Here is a 25,043-nt window from a genome sequence, read left to right on the forward strand (position 1 = left end):
AATCTCTAAGTCCATCCATGTTGCTGCAAATGGCATTATTTCATTCCTTTTTATGGCTGAGTAGTATTCCATCATGTATATATACCACATCTTCTTTATCCATTCATCTGTTGATGGACATTCTGTAGGTTGCTGACATGTCTTGGCTGTTGTAAATAGTGCTGGTGTGAACATTGGAGTGCATGTATCTTTTTGAATTAAAGTTTTCTCCAGATATATGCCCAGAAGTGGGATTCCTGGATCATTTGGCAACTCTATTCTTAGTTAAGGAACCTCCATACTGCTCTCCATAGAGGCTGCACCACCAATTTACATTCCCACCAACAGTGTAGGAGGGTTCCCTTTTCTCCACACCCTCTCCATCATGTTATTTGTAGACTTTTTAATGATGGTCATTCTGACCAGTGTGAGGTGGTACCTCATTGTAGTTTTGATTTGCATTTCTCTAATAATTAGTGATGTTGAACATCTTTTCATGTGCCTATTGGCCATCTGTATGTCTTTTTTTGAGAAATGTCTGTTTAGATCTTCTGCCCACTTTTTGATTGGATTGTTTGTCTTTTTGTTACTGACTTGTATGAGCTTTTTGTATATTTTGGAAATTAAGCCTTTGTCAGTCACATCATTTGCAAATATTTTCTCCAGATTTGTGGGTTGTCTTTTCCTTTTGTTGATGGTTTCCTTTGCTGTGCAAAAGTTTGTAAGTTTGGTTAGGTCTCATTTGTTTACTTTTGCTTTTATTTCTATTGTTTCGGGAGACTGACCTAAGAAAACATTCCTACAATTTATGTCAGAGAGTGTTTTATGTTCTCTTCTAGGAGTTTCATGGTGTAATATCTTATATTTAAATCTTTAAGCCATTTTGAGTTTGTGTATGGTGTGAGAGTGTATTCTAACTTCATTAATTTACATGCAGCTCTCCAGCTTTCCCAACACCACTTGCTGAAGAGACTGTCTTCTCCGTTGTATATTCTTGCCTTCTTTGTCGAAGATTAATTGACTATAGGTGTGTGGCTTTATTTCTGGGCTCCCTATTCTATTTCACTGATCCATACATCTGTTTTTGTGCCAGTACCATGCAGATTTGATTACTGTAAGCTTTTAGTATTATCTGAAGTCTAGGAGAGTTATGCCTCCAGTTTTGTTCTTTTTCCTCAGAAAAGAGTTGCTTTGGCAATTCCAGGTCTTCCATGGTTCCATATAAATTTTAGGCTTATTTGTTCTAGTCCTGTGAGAAAACATCATGGGTAATTTGATAGGGATTGCAGTTAAATCTGTAGATCACTTTGGGTAGTATGGCTATTTTAACAATGTTAATTCTTTCAGTCTAAGAGCATGGGATATTATTCCAGTTCTTTGAATCATCTTCAGTTTCCTTTATCAGTGTTTTGCAGTTCTCAGCATATAAGTCTGTCACCTCTTTGGTCAGGTTTATTCCTTTTTTTTTTTTTTTTTGGATGTGATTTTAAAATGGATTTTTTTTTTCTTTCGCTTTCTGATACTTCATTGTTAGTGTAAAGAAATGCAACAGTTTTCTATATGTTAATCTTGTATCCTGCTGCCTGGCTGAATTCATTTATCAGCTCTAGTAGTTTTTGTGTTGAGTCTTTAGAGTTTTCTATATATAGTGTATCATGTCATCTGCATATAATGACAATTTTACCTGTTCTCTTCCAATTTGTATAACTTTTATTTCTTTTTCTTGTCTGATTGCTGTGACTAGGACTTCCAATACTATGTTGAATAGAAGTGGTGAGAGTAGGCATCCTTGCCTTGTTCCAGATTTTAGTGGGAAGACTTTTAAGCTTTTCACTGTTGAGGAATATATTGGCTGTGGGTTTGTCATAAATAGCTTTTATTATGTTGAGATGTTTACTCTTACGCACTTTGGTAAGAATTTTTATCATGATTGGATGTTGAATTTTATTAAATGCTTTTTCTACATCTTGACAATAGTCAATTTTTATCAGATGAAAACTTTTTAAAGAAAAGCCAGAAATCCAGAGATTTTGAGATATATTTTTTGAGATTTAACAAAAAGTACTGGTAACTGTTTAAACACCACATAGGCAAAAATAACATCTGCAACACAGCCTTACCTCTGGTCTGGATAATGGTTTATAATCTCTGATAGAGACCAAACTTTTAGCTTAATCTTTTTTGTTTGTTTCCCAACCTAATTGTTTTCTCAATTGAGGTGAAATTCATATCACATCAAATTAACCATGTTAAAGTAAAGAACTCAGTGACATTAGATAGTTTTATAATGTTGTACAACTACCACCTCTATCTAGTTCCAAAACATTTTTATTACCCCAAAATAAAACTCAGTACTCATTAAGTAGTTACTCCTTCTTTGCTCCTCCCCTCCCTCTGGCAATCACCAGTCTGCTTTCTGTCTCTATAAATTTACCTATTCTGAATATTTCATATAGATGGAATCATATAATATGTGACTTTTTGTGTCTGGCTTCTTTACTTAGCATGATGTTTTTCATATTTATCCACCTTGTAACATGTATTGGTACTTCATTCCTTTTTAAATAGCCAAGTGTATTCCGTTTGTATGTATGTATCACAATTTGTTTATCCATTCTTCCATTTATAGACATTTGGGTTATTTTCACCTTTTGGCTATTAGGAATAGTGTTGCTATCAATATTCATGAACTAGTATTTGTCTGAGTACCTGTTTCCCATTCTTTGAGGTATATAACTGACAGAGGGATTGCTAGATTATATGGTAGTTCTGTGTTTAACTTTTTGAGGAACTGTCAAACTGTTTTCCACAGCAACTGAATCGATTTATATTCCCACCAACAAGGTATGAATATTCCATTTTCTCCACCTCCTTGCCAACACTCAGTATTATCCTTTAAAAAAAAATTATAGCCATCTGAGTGTGTGTGAAGTGGTATCACATTGTGATTTTGATTTGCATTTCCCTAATAATTAATGTTGTTGAGCATCTTTTCATATGCTTATTGGCCGTTTGTATATTTTCTTTGGAGAAACCTCTATTTCAGTTCTTTGCCAATTTTTAAATTGGATTGTTTGTGTTTTTGTCATTGGGTTGTAAGAATTCTTTATGTAATCTGGATACCAGACCTTTATCAGATATATAACTTGCAAATATTTTCTTTCAGTATATAGGTTGTCTTTTCACTTTCTTAACAATATCGTTTGGTGGAGTCCAGATTATAATTTTTTTCTTTTGTTGCTTGTGCTTTTGGTGTCATATCTGAGAAACCATTGTCTCATCTAAAGTCATGAAGATTTACCCCTAATTTTTCTTCTAAGAGTTATATGGTTTTAGTTCTTATATTTAGGTCAGTAATCCATTTTGACTTAATTTTTATATGTAGTGTGAAATAAGGGTAACACTATTATTTTGCGTATGAATACCCAGTTCTCCCAGCCCTATTTGTTGAAGAAACTATTCTTTCTCCATTTGAATGATTGTGGCGTCATTATTGAAAATCTGTTGAGCATTCAACAGGCGTGAGAAAAGATGCTCAACATCACTAATTATTAGAGAAATGCATATTAAAACTACAGTGAGGAATCACCTCACACCAGTAAGAATGGCCATCATCAAAAAGTCCACAGATGATAAATACTGGACAGGATGTGAGAAAAAGGGAACCGTCCTACACTGTTGGTGGGAATATAAATTGGTGGTGTAGCTTCTATGGAGAGCAGTATGGAGGTTCCTTAAATAACTAAAAATAGATTTACCATATGATCCAGCAATCCCACTCTTGGACGTATATCTGGAGAAAACTCTAATTTAAACTGTAATTTCTATGTAAGAGCACCCTAGTGTTCACTATTTATAATAGTCAAGACATGGAAGCAACCTAAATGTCCATCAATAGATGATTATTTTATAAAGAAGATGTGGTATATATATACAATGGAATACTACTCAGCCATAAAAAGGAATGAAATAATGCCATTTGCAGCAACATGGATGGGCCTAGAGATTTTCATACTAAGTGAAGTAAGTCAGACAGAGAAAGACAAATATCATATGACATCACTTATATATGGAATCTAAAAAATTGGTACAAGTGAACATATCTACAAAACAGAAAGAGACTTATAGACATAGACAACAAACTTATGGTTACCAGCAGGGAAAGGGGAGAGGGAGGGATAACTTGGGAGTTTGGGATTGGCAGGTACAAACTATAGGCAGAATAGATAAACAACAAGGTCCTACTATATAGCACAGGAAACTATATTCAATGGCTTGTAGTAGTAACCTGTAATGAAAGAGAAAGAGAGAGTATGTGTGTATATATGTAAAATATATAAATAAAATCAACAGATGATATTTAAATGAGAAAAAAAGATATCACGAAAATCTATTCGCCATGGATGTTATGAGTTTATTTCTGGACTTTCAGTCCTATTCTTTTGAACTATATATCCTTATGCCAGTACCACACTGTCTTAATTGCTGTAGTTTTATAGTAAGTTTTGAAATTGGGAAGTATGAGTACTCCAACTTTTTTCTTTTTCAGTATTACTTTGGCTATTCAGGGACTCTTAAAGCTCTATATGAATTTGGGAATTGACTTTTCCAATCCTACAAGAAAAACAACAAACAGGCTGTTGGAATTTTGGTAGGAATTGTATTGAATCTGTAGATTGCCTTGTATAATATTGCCATCTTAACAATAATCAGTCTTCCAGTCCTTGGACATGGATGTTTTTCCATTTATTTATGTTTTCTTTCTTTCTTTCTTTCAGCAGTGTTATAGTTTTCAGCATGCAAGTCTTTCACCTCCTTGGTTAAATTTATTCCTAGGTATTTTATTCTTTGGGATGTTCTTATAAATTTGTTTTCTTAATTTCCTATTAGGATTGTCCATTGCTATTATGAATTACAGTGTATTAGCAATACAACAAATTTTTGTGTTGAACCTTGCAACTTTGCTGAATTCATTTATTAGCTCTAGTAGTTGGATTGTGGATTTTGGGGGATTTTCTACTAAGATCGTGTCCTCTGCAAATAGAGATAGATTTAAATCTTCTTTCCAATTTGGATGCCTTGTATTTTTTTCCTTGCCTAATTACTCTGATTAGGACTTATGCTACAATGTTAAATGACAGTGGTGAAAGTGAACATACTTCTCTTGTTCCTTATCTCAGAGGGAAAGCTTTCAGTATTTCACCACTGAGTATGATGCTATCTGTGGTTTCACATAAATGCCCTTTATGAAGTTGGGAAGTTCCCTTCCATTTCTAGTTTTCTGAGTGTTTTCATCATGAATGAGTGTTGGGTTTTGACAAATGCTTTTTCTGCATTGAGATAATTATATAGTTTTTCTTTGCCTTTATTTAGTAATGTGGTATATTATATTGATCTGTTAAATATTTTCCATTCCTGGGGTAAGTCCCACTTTGTCATTGTGTATCATCCTTTAAACATGCTGTTGGATTCAGTTTGCTAGTATGTTATTGAGGGTTTTTACATCTATATTTATAAGGGATATTGGTTTGTAATTTTTTAATCTTTGTGATGTCTTTGGCTTTGGTATCAGGATAATGCTGACCTCATAGAATGAGTAAAGTGTTCCCTGCTTTTCTGGGTTTGTTTTTTTTTTTTTTTTTTTTTTGGAAAAGTTTAAGAAAGATTGGTGTTAAATTATTTAAATGTTTGGTAGAATTCACCAGTGAAACTGTCTGGTCCTGGACTTTTCTTCTTTGAGAGGATTTTGATTACCGTTTCAGTCTCTTTAGTTGTTATAACTCTGTTGAGAGTTCCTATTTCCTTGAGTCGCTTTTGGTAATTTGTATGTTTATAAGAATTTGTCCATTTTGTCTATGTTATGTAATTTGTTGATGTACAGTTGTTCAGTGTCTTCTCTTATAATCCTATTTATTACTATAAGATTGACAGCAATGTCCCCATTTTTATTTCTGATTTTCATTATTTGTGTCGTCTCTCTTTTTTTCTTAGTCTGACTAAAGGTTTGTCAATTTTGTTGATCTTTTCAAAGAATCAACTTTTGGCTTCACTAATGCTGTTGTTTTTCTTTTCTCCAATTCATTTATTAACCACTCTAATTTTTATTATTTCCTTCCTTCCTTCTGCTGGCTCTGGGTTTAGTTCTTCTAGTTCCATAAATAGTAAAGTTAGGTTATTGACTTGAGATCTTTATTACTTTTTAATGTAGACTGTTACAGCTATAAATTTCCCTCTGAGCACTCCTTTCATTGCATCACATCAGTTTTGCTATGTTGTTATTTTCATTTTCATTCTTCAGGGAAATTAGAAAATTTCTGTAGTGATTTCTTCTTTGACCCATTGGTTGTTTAAGAGTATGTTGTTTAATTTCCACTTATTTAAAATTTTTTCTAGTATTTCTTTATATTGATTTCTAGTTTCTTTCTGTTGTGGTCAGAGAAGATATTTTATATGATTTCAGTCTTTTTAAATTGATTAGGATTTTTTTTGTGTCCTAAAATATGGTCTATCCTGGAGAATGATTCATGTATACTTGAGAAGAATGTGTATTCTATTGTTATTGAGTAGGCTGTTCTTTATATGTCTGTTAGGTCAGTTAGTTTATAGTGTTGTTCAGATCCTTCCTCTATTTCCTGACTGATCTTATTTCTATTTGTTCTTTCCATTATTTAAAGTTGAGATATTAAAGTCTCCAATTATTAATATAGAACTATTTATTTGTCCCCTCAGTTCTGTCAATATTGATGTCATATTTTGAGACTGTTGTTTGGTGCATTTATGTTTGAAATTGTCATATCTTTTTGATGAATTGACCCTTTTATCAATATATAATGACCTTTTTTGTTTCCTGTAACAATTTTTGACTTAAAGTGAAATTTGTCTGATATCAGTATAGCCATCCCAGTACTCTTTTGGTTACTATTTGCATGCAGTATCTTTTTCCATCCTTTGTGATGGACACCTTTTTGTGTCTTTGGCTTTGAAACGTGTCTCCTATAGATAGCATATTGTTGGGTCATGTTTTTTAAAATTCATTCTACCACTCTCTGTTCTTTAATTAGTGAGTTTAATCCAGTTACATTTAAAGTGATTGTTGATAGGGAAGGATTTATGCCATTTTGCTGTTTTCTATGCGTCTTATGTCTTTTTTGGACCTCGGTTCCTCCAGTCCTGCTGTCTTTTGTGTATTTTTCCCCTGGTGTTCTCTTTTGATGCCCTGCTCATTTCCTTTTCTGTATATATATTTAATTATTTTATTAGTGGTTACCTTGGGGATTATACTTAATATTCATAAACTTTTAACAATATAACTTGATTTGATTCCAGCCTAGCTTCAGTAGTATACAAAAGCTGTTCATATACAGCTCTGCCCCCCATTTTGTTGTTATTGTCACATATTACATCTTTATATGTTGTGTGGCCACTAATACAGAGTTATAATTACTGTTTTATGCGTTTCTTTTTAAAATCGTATAGGAAAGAAAAAGAAAAGTTACAAATCAAAGATACAATAATACTGGGTTTTATATTAACCTCTGTAGTTACCTTTACTGGAGTTCTTATTTCTTTGTATGACTTCAGGTTACTGTCTAGTGTCTTTTTATTTCAACCTAAAGAACTCCCTTTAGCAGTTCTTTTAGGGCAGGTTTACTAGCAATAAACTCCCTCAGCTTTTTGCAGGGAATAGAGTTTTTGGTTGATAGTTGTTTTTTTTCTTTCAGCACTTTATTTAATTAAAAAAAATTTTTTGAGGGGGGAGGTAATTAGGTTTAATTAATTATTTATTTTTAGAGGAGGTACTGGGGATTGAACCCAGGACCTTGTGTACGCTAAGAATTCACTCTACCACTTGAGCTATACTTACCCCTCTTTCAGCACTTTAATTGTGATCCCACTGCCTTCTGGTCTCTGGTTTCTTTTTTTCCAGTGAAGTGACCATTCTTTCCTGATTGTGTGCCTCCTAATTATTTGTGAAAACTCTTCATTTTGAAATTACAATGTGATAACTATGGAAATTAGATTCTCCTCCCGAGGTTTACTGTTGTTGATTGTTGAGGGCTGCAGTTGTTTGTTTAGTGCCTTTTCCAAACTGTTTTTGCAAAGACTGTTTCTTGTTATGTGTACTTACTGAAACCTCTGTTTGATTAGATTTACTTAAATAACTAGAGCCAAAAAGAAGAAAAAAGAAATAATAAGTAATTTAAAACAAATGAACAAACAAACAACCTTTCTTGGTCTTTGCAGATTGGCTCTGAGCAGCAGGGGCGCTCCTTTAATGCTAAGCCAGGCCACCTGTAACTCGGTCTCAGGCTTGACCTCTTTCTTGGACAGAGCTTAAAGACCAGCCAGAAGTGCAAGCTTAGGGTTCTCTCAAATATTTTCTAAATATGTATCTAACCCTGGGAATGCCCCATGCACTCTGGATCCCCCAGTATGTGTGACAGGCCTTCAAAGCCCTTACTCCTCCAAGAATCTTCCTCCTCTCCTCCTATTTACTCCATCCCCCACCCTTTGCACCAGGTAACTGCAGGTAACATAACGTCTTTAGATCCTTTCATCAGATGGCACCTGGAAAGCCATTCCAGCCTAAGGTGGGCAAACAAGGGTCAGCCTGTGCACCAGTCCTCAGGGAACCACCAGAAAGGTCAGAATATATAACCACAACTTTTTGAGAACAAGGTTCAGCAAGCCACACCAGGAACACAGGTTACCATCTCCACAGCCTCTGTCCAGCTGGGGGATGGATTTGTAGGTAGGAAAGGAAAAATGTTTTCTTAGTAAATCTTAGCAGCTTCTTTCTTTAGTAAGTGCCCCCCAGTTGCTCTTAGTTTTTTATTATATTCCAGAGTTTTAAAAAGCTGATTCTGTTTGTTTCTGCCAGCTTAATGGTTGCTTCAGTAGGACGGATCTTGTCCTGCCATTTCTGTGATGTCACTTCCCTACCCTCCCTAATGTTTTTTGCTTATTTTGAGCAGCTTAGAACAACAAACATTTATCATCCCACATAGTTTTTGAGGTCAGGATTCAGGTTGCATCTTAGCACTGTCATCCTCACTCAAGTTCCCTTACTAGTTTGCATTCAGACTAGATAACCAGGACTGCATTCATCTCAAGGCTCAACTGGGACTGGATAATTCACTTCCAGACTCATTCATGTGGTTGTTGGCAGGCCTGACTTCTCCCTGGCTGTGAGCAGGAGGTTCACTTGCTCACTACGTGGGCCCCTCCTTAGTGCTGTTCACCGCGTGGCCACTGGCTTCCCCTAGAGTGGAAGGTCCATAAGAGAAAGACACCCCCCAGTGTTTTGATTGTTTAATCTTTTTTTGGGTATTCTTTATCCAGCCTTGAGATAATTGTACTCTTCTTGGCATGAGAGAAAATTTGAACCCTGGATAATTCCTTATGGAGAGGAGTTGGTTTGCTTTTCTCTGGAGGCATTACCACTACGTGCTTTATTCAACCTTAGAGATAAAATATAAGAGACCCCAAGGGACTTCACACAGCCTTGGAGTGGAGCAGCAGACCCGTATTGTTTACCTTCTCTTCTCTCTCCTCCCTCGAACTTCCGTCCTTCCAGTTCACAGAGCTGTGAAAATAAGCTTCCTGGGCACCCAGGGCCTTAGAAAATGTCACTGTAAACTACTTTCCCATTGTGTTGCCTTGTAAACATGTTGGTGGTTTGTTTTATGGAGGAAATGTGTCATTTTGGTTAAAAAACATGTGTGTGTGAGAGAGAGAAGGGGGGGCGAGAGAGAGAGAGAGAATGAGAGAGAGAGAGAATGAGAGAGAGAGAGAGAGAGAGAGGCGAGTAAGAGATTCCTCTTATAGGTCATACTCCCCACTCAGAAGATCAGCATCCCTTTACAGTATGTCTGCTCTCTGGGAGGCCCAGGCGCAGAGGGGTGCAGAAGTGTGGAACAGTCCTGTTCTCAAATAGCAGTATAGTCCAGAGGTGGGAATACAACAGGACACTGGTTAAAACAACAACAACAGGGCAGCATTTGTGTCCCAGGACAGTGGTTGCCACAGTATTAATCAAGCAGATACTTAGACTTTTCTAAAGTAGTAATATGAGAAGCAGGAGGCCGGTATGGACATGGCCAGGAAAGAAAGTGAAAAATCTTTGTGACTGTGTTAGCTTTTCAGATCTAGTAAAATATTTCACAATAAAACGGTTTTTGAGAACTTTTAATATCCAGCTTATAGAACCAGTCTTTCATTTGGCTCCTACTCATCAATAATCAGACAGTTTCACTCTCATTTATTTAATTACTTGTTGCCATACAGAAAGATCATTTGCATCTGCATTGTTTTTAATTTTGAAGAAGTGAATTAGGTTTGTGTTTATAGTTTTATATCCACTGTTTTAACATCATTTGACTTTTTACAGAGGGCTTCCTAAAATGAATTAGCCATTGGGTCATGTTAAGAATAGTAATGCAAACTCAGTCTATCAGTTTGCTAGCTGCCATTTGTGTCTGAAGATAGTAATGCTACTGGTGTTTCTTTTATTTGGATGGATGCATCTGGAAGATGAGGTTGGAGGTAATCAGGATGTCAGCCTCTTGCAAGATGACCTTTCCTTGGCAATTGCATCTCTCCTGTAGTGGAGGATACAGGCAGGTTTATTAAATATCCCAAGTGAAGGTATTTCTACAACCTCTCTTAGATTATGATTGGAATTGTTGTGAAATAGAAATGCATGTATGTAAGATTTCTTTTGACGTTATTGGGATCTTAAGCACACTATGAACTGTCACTTGACCCATATGTAACAAGAGTGGGCTTGCTTCTGGAAAACTACCCCAATGCATCCTAAAATACATTAAAATCAGAAAGAGCAGCCTGTACTTTATTTCTATACATAGGAATTAAACCATGGATTTTTCTGCTCATTTAATTTAGACTATTGTATGTATAGATTTATATCTATTCTAGTTATGCAATTTAATCATTTCATCTGGGGCCTTACATTTTACTTTTCCCCCTTCTAAAATGAAATCCATATTACCTCCTTTATTAATATGCTTTCAGTTCGATTATGTTCTTTCTTGTTGGCTACAAACCATGTTTGCTTTTATTCTTTTAATAAAAAGTGAATTCTGAATTTTCATTAAATTTTCCCCTCCTAGACAATTAAATCCCACACAGAAACAGATGAGAAACAAACAGAGAGCCGCACTGTCACTCCACCGGCTGCACCCAAACCAAAACGGGAGGAGAACCCTCAGGTAGGCCCAGCCCCCTGAGGCATGACTCAGTCTATGAGATATGACTTAGTCATACACATCAGGAGGGGCGCTTGGTCTCTGAATCACTTGACTTTTCTTTTCCTGTGCTTTCTCACTGATCAGTAGTGTTATTGCCAGATCAGGCAGATTAAGAGTGTGGCCTTGAGTGACCATGAACTAGCAAACAGGCATTTCATACACATGTCACAAATTTGAGCTGGAAGATTAATGACCATTTCCCCAGGTATCCCACTACTTCCCTAATGGTCATTATGTTTTGTTTGTCTCAGCCAGCATTTGTAAAATGTCCAGTTCACTGAGCTAAATTCTATTCATGTTAGCAATTACTGGTGTTACATGTGCATTTTTATTGTTACCTTTGTATTGCCTTAGATCCTCAAATCCCAAGTAAATCAGTAGCTCAAATGTAGTTCATTGAAGCATAAAAGTAGGGATGAAAATAGTAACATCTGTACTACAACTTAGGGTAGAATTATAAACTTAAATAGCAAGTGAGACTCTGGTACAAATATAGAATGTGAATTTGTATGTCCTTAGACAAGGGAATTTTTTAGTTTGATGCTTTTGTACAAGCAGCTATAAAAGAAAAATGTGGACGGGTAATATGATGATGAATATCTGATAGTTGGATTTTATTGGACCAGCAATCCATTTCCTTCTATCCTCAGTGCATTCTTTGTGATGATCTTTGTGATGAAACCATGTCAAATAGTGGCATGAAGCCATCAAAAGCTTCGTGTCATTTTTTTTTAAAGCAGTGATTTATTAATCTAGTTCAGGTTTTCTTAAAATAAGTATAAATTATAATTCTTTCTGATATGAAATGAATGAATAATTTGTCTTTAAAGAAGAGACTAAAACTTGAACCAAAAAGAACTAGGCATGCATATTACTGAGAAACTTACAAAATCATCCACAAGTTAATGACAAGTGTTAGGCTTGCAGGAGGAAAAATAGAGCAGGCCATTAGTAAAATTTCTTATCAAAAGAAACAGGGATATTTCCCGTGAGTGGCACAGTGTGGGCAAGCAAGTATCATCGTGTGTAGTGACAGGTATTTCTAGTTGGACAGAGCCACTGCCATAAAGAGAATAAATTAGTTATTGACATACGTGTGGTACATAGATGAGGCAAAAGTTCTTGACAACTTTTAATTCTGTTTATTACTGAAAAATCTATTTCACAGAAGAGATTTTTTATTCCCCATTTAATAATTCTTTTATGAGCTTGATCTTGACTGGCAAAGATGAGTTGGATGTCAGTGGCCAAGAAGGTTACTTAACTGTTACTGGATTAAAAGAAGGGTGCATCTGAATGTCAGTTCACACACTGCTTTATTAACAGAGGATGTGGTTGGCTGTCTAGGCTTGTAATCTTAAATTCTGAAGGAATGGTGAAAATAAGGAATGTAGTTAATTGGCAACCACAAAATGTATGCAGTGTAGAAAGTGGGCAGCAAGTCCAAGAGTGTTATTCCTTACTGAGGTACTCTGGCTGTCAGGAGGATAGGTGCCCACCTAAGTTTTTGAAGAAGAAATAAAATTAAACCATTTCTTTAGAATTCTGAGGATACTGGTAAATGTCATTTCTGTGTTTTCAAGTGGCTAGTTCAGGGTTATCTTCATAAAACACGCAGTATCTTGAATAGCCTGAGCCTGCCACTTCAGGCCCAAATATCATGATATTTAATGTGGAGGGTAAAATTGTCAGGATTTTCAGAGAGCAAATTGTGGTATAAATAATTCTGCAGGAATATGTCTCCTAACAACTGATGATGTTTTATTCATTGAAGAGAAGAATTGATGGTATATTATTTGGCATATTTAGCCACCACATGCAGTGGTACAGCAGAAAATAAAGGCATATTTTCCAGACCACATGTGACCAAAGAGCAAAATAGTAATAAATCTGTTGGTCTCTCCAGCTGTAAGCATCTAACATTCCAGCTTTGGAGTCAAGTATTCTGATCAGTCTAGCTTCTGATAGAGCCCTGAGACTAGTGGTCAGAGAGACATGGCTTCATAATTTTTAGATCCATGATTGATTGAAAAATTACAGTATTTAAGCAGAGCCACCTGCTATCATTCCCCAAACTCATTTAGCTTTGAGTTAGCATTGTCCAATCAGTGGAGGTAAAAATGTAAGAAACCCTGAGCTGGTATGATACGTAGCATTTGGAACTTGTTGTATGGGAGGCTCTTTGTAACCCTACGTGTTTTTTCAGTGTGAAGTCCTCTTCTTTCTTAGAGGATTTTTCGGGGGGGGGGGGGAACTTAGGTCATTCAAGATGCTGATTTCTGTCATTGAGAAAGTAGAAGATGTAGGTCTCGGTCCTTCTCTTTTGGTCCCTGTAAGATCCGAAAGCCATCAGAGTGGCTCCATAGCTGCCAGGAGTAGAGGGTGCCCACCCCGTGCTTACCTGAACCTGGCTTCCTCCAAGCCACCAGCCGCTGGGCTGGCTCTCCCGAGGAGTCTGATTAGGAACAGAGATTGGCTTTGTGAGAACCCAAACTAAAGTATATTCTTCTTTTGTTTCTCTGGCACAGAAACTTGCCTTCATGGTGTCTCTAGGGTTGGTAACACATGACCATCTAGAAGGTAAGAGAAGACATTCATGGTGCTGCCTTGCTTCTGGCCTAGAGCTTTGTTCTTGAAAATGGCGTTTGATTGATTATTAGAATAGAAACTTGGAACACAAATAAGAGTATGGTTCAACCAGTGTGGACTTTCTTTTGGAGTAAACTTACCTTCCCTCTATCTAATGTTCTGCCTCTTTCCTGATCATTATTTATGCATACTGCTCTCCTGGGGAAGCTTCCCTAGCTGCATGGATTAAGGTGACTTCTGTTCACTTAGAGAAACTTTTCTTTTTCTGGCAGCACAAAGTAACAAATGCCCCTCTGACAAGCCTGTCTGTATTTATCAGTCACTCTAGGTTTAATCAGAATCTTAAGACTAGTCACAGAGCTATACCGGTCCTAGTTATTTAATTCAAGAATGGTGAACTGTGGTTACTCAGTCTAGGTCTATGGGTAAAGTTCATCCACACCTATATTACAGTGATCTAAAAATAAACCAGGACAGCTTGTTTGTAGGTGTTATCTACTATTAAGCTCTCAGTCACAGAGCCGCACTGTAGGACAGTGTGGCCTTGCTTTCTGAGGGGTGAGAGTAAATGGTCCCGCATGCTTGTTTCCAGCAGCGAGCTTGCCTCTGCTGAGGTTGCAGTGAAATCAGGAGACTTGCCCTCATTTCTGATTTGTTATGGGAAAACCAATAGATAACCAGCAAAGTTCAGTATTTGAGGTTCTTCATACCCCTCTTCTAATCCGCACTTTTTGCTTTCCCAAGAAATCCAAAGCAAGAGGCAAGAGCGAAAAAGAAGAACAACAGCAAACCCAGTGTACAGCGGCGCGGTCTTTGAGCCAGAGGTATTCCTGGCCAGCCCTTGGCCCTCCCCTCGCTTCTCCAGTTGTGTTCATGACTTGTTCAGCGCCCCCAGCTGAAACCCTGCTTAAGGGCAGTGCCCTGATAGCACTTGGCCAGCTTTGTGGAATGATGGACTTTTCTCTGGCTGATCACATTATTTCATTTTTATTATTCACTGTTTTCCCCCTTAGCTTTTTTTCCAAAGTTAAAGTAGATACAGACCTACCTTAAAAATTTAACTCCTGTTATCTGAACAGGAGTGTCTTCTGAAGCAGAGGCAGACCCTGTGGAATATTTTCGCAGAGCCTGGTACCTGTGGTAGATCCCGCTAGCACCGAGACCTTGGGGTGACCAGCACTGACTAGGTGGCTTGTTTCTGGACATGCTGTGCTTGGTCTTTAGTGTGTACCAGTATTAGTAGTAACCATGCTGTTCAACCAGTCACCTTTCCTTCTTCAATCCCCAAAGCGTAAGAAGAGTGCAGTCACCTACCTGAACAGTACAATGCATCCTGGGACCCGGAAGAGAGGTGAGTACCTTTGCGGACCTCTCCCTTGCTGTTGCTTTGCTTTCTGTATTGTGTTTCTTTCCCCTCCATCCTCCCCTTGTCCTAGAACCTGTCTAATGCCTGTATCCCTTGAAAATAGCTTTGTTGTTGTTCTCTGAGAATGGGGGGGCAAGAGAGTGAGATTTCTTATTAAGAGTTCTATATACTGAATCAGAAGCTGCCCTTCCTGGGATTCTGGCAAAGCTGACTCAGGGGAATGGCTTAATGCAGCGTTTCTGCCCCAGGCCCACTAGCCTATCGATGAATAGCACGGTGAACAGAACACCCTGTAAAAGGAAGCATTTTAACATCATTGAATGTACAGAACACTGCTATTGCCAAGGTGTTCTTAATAGTATCTAAGTTGTCCTAATGCCAGTGAGGCCAGAACATGGCTCTTATGCTTCTGTGAGCTGCAGACTTTCCAGGAAAGAGAGAGGTAGCCACACTGAGAACTTGGAGTCTATGAGAAGAGGGTACCTCCAACTAAGGAAGAAAAGGTCACCATCAAAACAGGCTCCCCAAGACACAAATTCCTAAAGAGCTCCGTCCCACAATTGCAGACCTCCCAGGGTGGGCGTTTCTCCTCACTCTCAGGGCAGAGGCGGCAGCTGCTGCTCTCACCTTGCAGGTGTAAATAGGTCTTAATAGCTCAGAGTTTGAGCTCATAAACAAGGCTCTGAAATTGTTCTTTAATGTCAGGAATACATCCCAAGTTCCCTTTCTCCACATGGTAATGTGTCCCTGAATTACAGTTCCAGGCTAGAAAGGTTGCAGAGTGACTGGAGTAGCATACTAATTTTTGTGTATGCACACGCAGTCTCAGAGCTGTTGGAAGCTTAGGAGGTCAGCCCGACCCTTTGTCTGCCTTAGGCAGGGCTATGATTGTACCATTACCACCTCCTCCCCGCAGAGAGATAGCACACCCACTCTTAGGGACCCCATTTGAATGTTTCATCAGCCCCCTCCTCCAAGTAGCCAAAAAATATTTAGATGGGAAACCCCAGGTCATTGCTTTATATCAGTTCATGGGCTGTAGTAACCAGTGTCATGGGTTAGTTTTTGTTGTTTTATTTCATTTTTGGCAATTTTTAGTGACTTCTGACACAGTTCTCAGAAAGGAGCCCCCAGCCAGAAGCCACAGTTAACTGGCCTGCAAGTGGGCAGTATCTGCTAAGAGGACAGGGGTTAAATGAGCCAGAAAGACCTTGATATCTCTTGCCAAGGACAGGGGATGAAAGCCTGCATTCACAATGCCTAGGACGTGCCTTCTGTGGGTAAACAAGGAGCATTCATCTTCCACCTCCCCTTCTAGCTGCACCAAATTCCCTAGAAAAGACAAACCAGTACAACCTGTCTTTGTACTGCAGACAGTGCCAGTTTAACACAGATAGGTAATGTTCGTGTAATGTCTGACAAAATCGTGACTCTTGTGCATAATTCTCATATAAATTATAACTGTTGGCAAAGTCATGATCCCACATACCATTCACCAGTTTTCATAGGCAGTTGTGTACCTCACTGGCTCTTTTTTTTTTTTTTCTGGCTGTGGTGTGTTGGACATACGCTTTTGATCACTTACAGCTTAGAGGCTGTGACTTTGGCTCCTGGCTTAGATATATCGTAAGGCAACAGTGGTTGGCCTGGACTTCCCACACCATCAGGGCTTATTCATAGATCCTCTGTAGCCATGAGATTTGATTCAAAATGCTCTTGCTCAGATGAGCTCTGCCAGTGAGCAGTGTTGCTGTTGACAGGGCCTTTCCTGAGACTTTGGAACAGCAGCCCAGTTCTTAGACATGTAGTCCACCGGAATGTCTGTGCTGGATAGCAGGGAGACAGTTCTTGATGAACTGGGTGGAGGGTATCTGAGTCCAGACGTACTTAAATTCATCAGTAAGCCCAGAACATCTTTTTAGCTCTTGGGTTCCAGCTGCTCCCAGAACGTATCTCTTACTGGCTCTGCCAGCAAGGGGTAAGAATAGTTAACTTGAATTTTGCCTCCACCCTCTGCTGTTCTCTACCCTCAAAAGCAATGAAATGACCAAAATGTAGATAAGAGAGAAAAGGAAAAGCAGAACTCCTCAATAAATCCATTTGTGAGAACTGAGAATCATTAATATTATTATAAGAATGATGATTGCAGAAAAACCTTAGGGAACAGTATGCAAAAGATACGGGAAAATGAAACAAATTCTTATCCCTAGCCTTGGCTCCCATTGAGCTTTGATATCTGGTTCTTGCATTAGAAATCTCAAGTTGTAATAGCTGAGGAATGTCACCGTAATCTGCCCAAGACAGGGACATTCAACATAACTCAGCACCTCCTGTCATTCTCCAAGGCTCTCTTATCCTCCCTTCTTTTGAGACTCGTGCATTTGTTTCTAATGACTTTTAAATCTTTGCTTCTTTTCCTCTCTTTGGGACTATTGTATTAACCTTCTGTCTGCTACCTCACTTCCTTTTCCATGCTAGCCAATGAGGAACACTGGCCAAAGGTATGTAAGATCATTTTTCCCCCTTCTTTCCCTTCCCCTTTTTTCCCTTTTGTTCCCTTCTCTCGGTATATAGGTCGTCCTCCAAAATACAATGCAGTGCTGGGGTTTGGAGCCCTTACCCCAACATCCCCCCCATCCAGTCATCCTGACTCCCCTGAAAATGAAAAGACAGAGACCACATTCACTTTCCCTGCATCTGTTCAGCCTGTGTCCCTGCCCAGCCCCACCTCCACAGACGTAAGTAACTTGGGAAAAGCTCACTCTTTCTCAGAGCTTAAATCGGGGAAACCGTTATCATATGTGTCTCCTTACCAGTTGCATCTCCTTGACTAGCCCTGAAATAGTAGTAGTCCCTACAGGACACTGTATGCCATGTAAGGCAGCTTTCTGCTGGGGCCCCAGGTCCTGCCTTGTCCTTGAGAATTATGTTAGACACCACGTTAGGAAGCCCAGGCAGGGTTTTCAGAGTCTGGATTTTATCTGCCGTAAATGAGTTCTCAGGAAGGGGGATGAGGTGGGGAAGTCAGCTCATATAATTGAGAGGTGTGCAGGTTTCTGTCATCAGTGTTTTGGGATGGGGGCAGTGAACAGAGTGTACGTTCCCCTAGCCATCCCTGTTTCCTGCTTCAAGTAAAATTCAAGATGTGAAAAACTTTTCTTTAAAGCAGCTTTATTCAAGGAGGGAGGGTATAGCTCAGTGGTAGAGCACATGCTTAGCACGCACGAGGTCTTGGGTTCAGTCCCCAGTACCTCCTCCAAACATAAATAAATGAATAAACCTAATTACCTCCCCCTCATAAAACAAACAGACAAAGAAACAAACAAATAAAGCAGCTTTATTCAGCAGAGTTGATCAGAAACAGGTTCCTGAAAAAGTGTCAGATACTTAGTAGCCCTTCACCCAGAAGCGGCAGGAGTGTAAACTAGTGCCCTCCGTTTTCAGATGAGCACTTACACAGCCATGAATTCACTCAGCAGATACTGAGCACTGCTGTGCTGAGATGGCACTGTTCTTGAGGCCAGACACAGAACAGGGAACAAAACCAGCTCCCTGCCCTCAGGAAGCTCATATTACATGGCCAGAGGCAGGTGATAAGCAAATGAACATATAAAATGTCAAGTAATAAGTGCTGTGAAGAACACTGGGACAGCGTAAGAGGCTTGAGGAGTTCCGGCAGGAGACTGCTGTTTTACGGAGAGTAGTGAGAGAGAGACTGTCTGATGGGAATGGAGTGTGAGTGTGTGGCAGTAGCTGTTGGGGGAAGGGTGTTCCATGCAGAGGGAACAGCAGTGCAGAAGCCCTGCTTGTAGGAGGAAGTGTGTATGGCATAGAAATAAAGCAGGAAGCACAAAGCACGGGCCAGAGGAGTGGGAGAGTGGACCTCAGAGGGGGCGGGGCTGGTCGTGTAGGGCTTTGTGGCTTCTTCTCTCAAGTCAAATGGGAGACACTGGAGGGCTTTAAGAAAAGGAGTAACATTATTTTTCAACTTTTTATTTTGAAATTTTTTCATATCTACAGAAGAGTCACAGTAACAACACAAAGAACAAATATATACCCTGCACCTAGACTCACCGCTTGTTATCATTTTGCCGCAGATGCTTCTTGCCCCCCCGCCCCTACCCCCCACTTTTCTTGCTTATCGAGTTTTTGCAGACATCATGAATCTTCACCTGAAATACTTGAGTGTGTGTCTCCTAAAAGCAAAGATATTCTCTGGTATAGCCACCATGCAGTTATCAAATTGAGGAAATCTAATACTGATAAAACTGTTATTATAACATACAGCCCATCTCAGCTTTCTCCAGTTGTCTCAGTAAATGCCTTAGCGGTGCTTTGTGTTTGCTGCTCCAGGATCCAATCCAAGATTACTCTTTATATTTATTGTTCTGGAATTGTCTCTTTAGTCTCCTTACTCTGGAACAATTTCTCAGCCTGTCTTTGTCTTTCATGACATTGGCATCTTTTAAAAGATAGACCAGTTGCTCTGTAGAGTGTCCCTCCCATTTGAATGATCTGATTGTTTCCTCAAGAATAGATTCATTTTTGCAGGAGCACTAGGTGATGATGAGCCCTTCTCAGTGCATCACAAGAGGCATGTGTTATCGGTCTGTCCCATTGTTGGTTATATTAATTTTCATCTCCTAAGATAGATTCCATCAGATGTCTCCACTTGTAAAGCTGCCTTTTCCCTTAGGTGGAGATAGACGTCTAGTCTGTAAAAATACCCAGTTCCTTAACAGAGTTAACTCAGTGGTTTTAGCATCCTTTGATGGTTCCTGCCTGCATTTGTTATTTTTAAGGAGTTTGAAAAATTGACTTGAATTTTGAAATGATGGCTGTGTCTGATATGGAGGAGGATAAACGACTGAGGAGGATAGGATGGCAGCAGGAAGACCAGTTAGGACGCTGTTGCAGTCATCCAGGCAAGGGCTGATGAGAACTTGGCCTAATCAAATGGCAGAAGTAAAGATGAAGAAAACTGATTGAGTCTGCATACATTTTGAAGAGCCAGCAGTCTTAGATAATGGGATGTGAGAAGAAGAGAATAGCCAAGGGCAAATCCAAAGGTTTTGGCCTAAACAACAGGAAGGATGAAGCTGCCATTTTACTGGAAATGACAAGAGGAGCAGATTGAGGAGTGAAGCCAAGAGTTTCATTTTGTACTTGCCCCATTTCTTTTGTGAATTGCAGAGTTTGTCTTTAGGATCATCTTGAGGTTAAATGTCCCTTGAACTTGAAGGTTCTTAGTACTTACTAATGGTCTACCCCTCTCCAAAGAGCGAAAGAATACCAAATGCACACCCTGAGTTACAATTCCAGAAGCAACAAAGGAAGTGTCTTTGCAGGACCAGGGTCGTAGAAGAGTTCTCTTCTCTGGCAGGTTTCCTTCCTTGGACATAGCTAGTGGCTACAGACCCAGCCCTGCTCTCAAGATTCAGCATTTCCTCCAGCTCTCCTGGCTTTTGCCATTAGTGATTGATACAGGTTTTCTGCCTGTCCTGTCAATGAGCACCAGGAGTCCCTGTCAGAAACATTGTTTGCTGGCACCAAAGATTATCCCCATTTTCCTCAGTTGAAGCATTGCCAAAGGTATTGCCAGCTCATGGCTTCATAGTAGGGATCCTTCACTGGGTGAGGCATGGATGCTGGGGAACGGATGACGGTGGTTCTGCATGAGAGTCTCTTTCATAAAGAATGTTGGTTTTGTTTTTTGCGATTTTTCGTTGAGGAGGGTTATGGTTTTCTTTGAGAGATTGAACCTGAAGGATCCACTCAGATCAAATCACAAGCTGAAAGTTTCAGCCAAGCTTCATCTTAAAATACAAATTTTGTTCTTTGCAGGAATCTAAAGGTAAAAGGAAGCTTTTCTAAACCACTATAGATACGTTGAGAACTTTCTAAGTTAAACCTGGTGAAATGGATTTTCTTTAAAGATAATTGACTTCTACTTTGACAGTGTCCCAACAGTGGCAGTGATTAAAATCAACACACAGGGCTCTGTGTTTGCTGCTGGATCGCATAAGCCCCAACAACATTAATTAAACAATCTCAGTTGAGAGGCAAGCATTTCCTGGGGATCAATAACCATCTAGAAGGAGTTGTAATATAAGACCCAGCCAGTCACTAATCCTCAGGATGTACCTTGTTGCCACTATCATCATTTTTTATGAGAAGGGAAGATATGTTGACACAATTATAAAAATTTTTTAGCGAATGGTGAAGTTGCAGTTGATATAGCCAGGGTCCTCAGCTCCTAGCAAAGACTCATGGGTTAGACATCATTCAACTTACTATTTGGTTTATGGTAGTAATTTGGTCAGTCACCAAAGCCTAAGCCTTTGGACCTGGTACAGCACCTCCGTGGGACTTCCTCTGTGCTCTTTAAGCAAAGAACCAATTCTGTGTGAATGAAATATATCTCCTGGCATTTTATGTTCATTTCTATGGGCAGTAGTTCTCAAAGTGTGGTCCGGGTTTCCCTGAGACTCTTTTGGGGCATCAAAATATAAAATATATTTGTATATATTTTGAAGTATAATATCAATCAAAATATTAAATGAAAAATATTTTCATGATAACATTCTTTGCCATTTTCATTCTCATTCTCTCAAGAGTTAGAACAGTGGAGTTTTCCAGATACGACCTGACGAGTGAGGATGTCATCACTCTGAAGGCTTACTGAATGTGCACTTGCGTGTTCTTGGGTTTTTTAATTTTTCAGTACATGATTTATGTAACTTCCTGTGATTCTATTATTATTTCAAAATAAAAAGTTTTATAACTTCTAATACAATAAATAGCAATTACATATAACTCACATATGCAAAAACACTTTGAGGTCCTTAGTAATTTTAAGAGCTTAAAGGTGTCCTGACACCAAAAAGATTAAGAACTGCTGCTGTGGGATGTGTAAATAGAAGTTCTCTTTCTGTTAGAAACTTGAAAGAAATTATTCAACCTTTATTTATATACTCTCTGCCTTTCACTTGTTGACGTCCTTCTTACTCAGGAGGAAAGGAAAATGAGAATTCTTTACCCCCCAAAAAAGATAGGTATTTGGAATAAGGTGTCCAGTTTGGCTCATTTATTCATCACTGATAATTTTACGGTTCATGTAAAGCAGTCTCGGAAACCATAAAATTTTTATAAAAGATGCAGACTTAAAACATGGGGCTAAAGTTCAAGAAAGGCTAGCTCTCTAGAGGAGAGCAGCCCTCAGCCTGATTTTAAGAACGAAAGAAGAAAGTAACAGTTACTCTTGGGATGAACCCCTCCATCTTTGACGTCTTTCAGTGCCTGGAAGTTAATCCTCATGCAGTATTTTGCACATGTACAGAGTATCTTTTTTTTTTTTTTTTTTTTTACTGCCCAGAGGTAACATTGTCTTCCTTAAAAAGATTAAAATCCATCTATGCTTTGATGTATTTTGCAACTCTTTGCATATCTGGTTTTCTAGGCACCAGATAATATGTAGATACTGCCAGATAGTTTCCTTTCCTTTTCTTTGGAGAGAAGTTGTTGGTCTGGGAAGATATGTTCCTTCAACAGTGGTGGTTGAGGGCTTATATCATAGAAAGGAAAAACTGGGCATTTCTCTTTGTTTCTGTGTTTCCTATGCAAAATTCCTGTATTAGCCTAGAATCCTGAAACAACACAATGGAAGTGAAAAGGGGTCTGCCTCGCTGCCTAATCTGTGGCACGACCCTTCGGTCTTCCCTTCTCTGCTGTCCTTAGCAGCAGCGTTAATCCTGCTCAGAGACCAGGCCAGGGAATGGCTTACTGAAAAATACCTCATTTTTTTTTTTTTTATGTGTTCTCTCCAATATTTAAATAGATCTGCCTTTTTCTGATGGTTCCTTTGTTCAAAGGGCTCCAGCAGACTTACCTGAGTATAAGAACTGTGACTGCTGGGAGCAGAGGAGACCAGCAGAGTGCACTTAGGCTGCTCTCCTTTTTCCATCTGGTGAAGTATTTTACAGGGAGGAATAAAGCCTCCCGGAATAGAATGGTCCATTGAACAGCAAATGCCAGACACTGGTTTTAAGAGAACGTTGTCAGCTGTTTGGTTTTTTTAATTCTTCATGTTAGAAAGTTCATAGAAGTTTAATTTGCCTGTGACTTAATCTTTTTCCTGTTTGAACTTTGTTGTTTTTCTCCCAGAGCAAGCAAAGAGTTCAGTGAAAACCTCCATTTCTTATCTGTTCTTTGCCAGTCCTTCTAAACTTCCCCAAAATGATAAGTAATGAGAATTTTTTGTGTCATATTGTGGAACACTTTGATGAATGGATTTCAGTGTCTTTAAACTTTATGATTTGTGGCTTGGACTCTGCCGAAACATAAATGCCAAGCTATCACCTGTAAAGCTAATTGTGGCCTAGGTGACTACAGAGTTATAGCTTCCTGTAAACTCTACTTTAAATTAAGAATGCTGGCCCCACCCAGGAGCCCCAGTTGTATGGAGCAGGTGGAGGCATGTACCATTGGTGATTCCTGCTTTTCTTGAACACTCTTGTAAGGAGTTGGAAGGGTACATCTGATTGTCCTAAAACATTTATATATATCTCCAGAATGTGCATGTTAACATACAAATTTTACCTTTTTTGTCCTTTCTCTTACCTTTCCTCTCAATTTCATAGGGTGATATCCATGAGGATTTTTGCAGCGTTTGCAGAAAAAGTGGCCAGTTGCTGATGTGTGACACATGTTCCCGTGTGTATCATCTGGACTGCTTAGACCCTCCTCTGAAAACAATTCCCAAGGGCATGTGGATCTGTCCCAGATGTCAGGACCAGGTACTGTGGGTGGGTCGGACAGAGTGAGGGACGGGGAGGGAGGAGAAGGACCCTCTAAGCTGGGGGAGTGGCTGAGTCTCTTCCCTCTCCTGAAGTTCTCCAGGCCACGTCTGCCCTGGTCACAGCACCACACTCACCCACACAACATCCGTCCTCAGGGGATCTCTATCACGTCCATGAGGCAGGGACTCCGTGTACAGGTGGAGAGCCCTGCTTCCCTTTATTTGAAATGACTTACCTTCTCATTACCTTTACCTTTGAAAGTCTGTGAGTCTCTCTGCCTCATTCTCTAAAAATGGTCTAAACTCAGCATATGGTTGAAACTCTGGAAATAAAGTCCTTAAAGGAAAGTGCCCATTTAATTCAAATAAGAACAGTTTCACTTTTAACCTGTGCTGTCATCAGGAACAGAGGACTGACTATGAAGTGCTGTCTTAATATTGCATTGACTTGAAAGAAGAAAAAGCCTTTTCCCCCCTTCTCTGTTTAGTTTCTGTTTTTTTTTCCTCAACCATCTATGTATCTTTACATCTTTATGTTTTTATTATTAGCTGTCTCAAGTCTTTCTTGGAAGTAGACAAAAGTATAAGTAGTAAATAAATAAGCCTAGTAACTCACAAGCTTTGGGGTCCCGCTCAGTTCATTGGAATCTTGATTTGAGGGAATTCTGGTTTCCCCCTTTTATCTTGGTCCTCATCCTTCCTATCTCCATGATATAGTAGAGACAGTTCTCTGTTCTCTTCCTGATGCTGCTTTGTGACCTTCTGATAATTTTCTACCGAGGGTCTAGATTAAAATTAATTTCCTTGGTCAGGCTGTCTTTAAGGGACATACAAAGCTAAAAGTGAGACAGGCAGCTCGTATCAGGTCAAGGACCAAACTGCCAGTGGCTGCTGCCATCATGCAGACTTGGTGGTTCTGGCTTCAGGAGTAGTTGGGGGTCGGTGGCGGGCATGAAAAGATAGGAATGCCCGGCCAGGTCCCAGCTTCTTTCTAAGCCAGGGCTCAGGCGGCTTGGCTCTAACTGCCATTGACCCTCATTTT

The 25,043-nt window shown here is 39.2% G+C and overlaps 1 protein-coding gene across 11 annotated transcripts in view; it reads left to right on the forward strand.

The window, feature by feature from the left end:
• The window catches only part of PHF21A (PHD finger protein 21A), a 171,501-nt gene that overhangs the window by 139,196 nt on the left and 7,262 nt on the right, over window positions 1-25,043 (forward strand). For all 11 annotated transcript variants that reach the window (XM_074372119.1, XM_074372116.1, XM_074372115.1 and 8 more), the window contains 6 exons: window positions 11,112-11,210; window positions 13,778-13,829; window positions 14,583-14,662; window positions 15,129-15,189; window positions 17,779-17,942; window positions 23,844-23,999. In XM_074372119.1, the coding sequence (XP_074228220.1) occupies window positions 11,112-11,210; window positions 13,778-13,829; window positions 14,583-14,662; window positions 15,129-15,189; window positions 17,779-17,942; window positions 23,844-23,999 (612 nt within the window). The remainder of the gene's footprint in view (window positions 1-11,111; window positions 11,211-13,777; window positions 13,830-14,582; window positions 14,663-15,128; window positions 15,190-17,778; window positions 17,943-23,843; window positions 24,000-25,043) is intronic.

The sequence above is a fragment of the Camelus bactrianus genome, chromosome 10, assembly GCF_048773025.1.
Source record: "Camelus bactrianus isolate YW-2024 breed Bactrian camel chromosome 10, ASM4877302v1, whole genome shotgun sequence".
NCBI classification, from domain to species: domain Eukaryota; kingdom Metazoa; phylum Chordata; class Mammalia; order Artiodactyla; family Camelidae; genus Camelus; species Camelus bactrianus.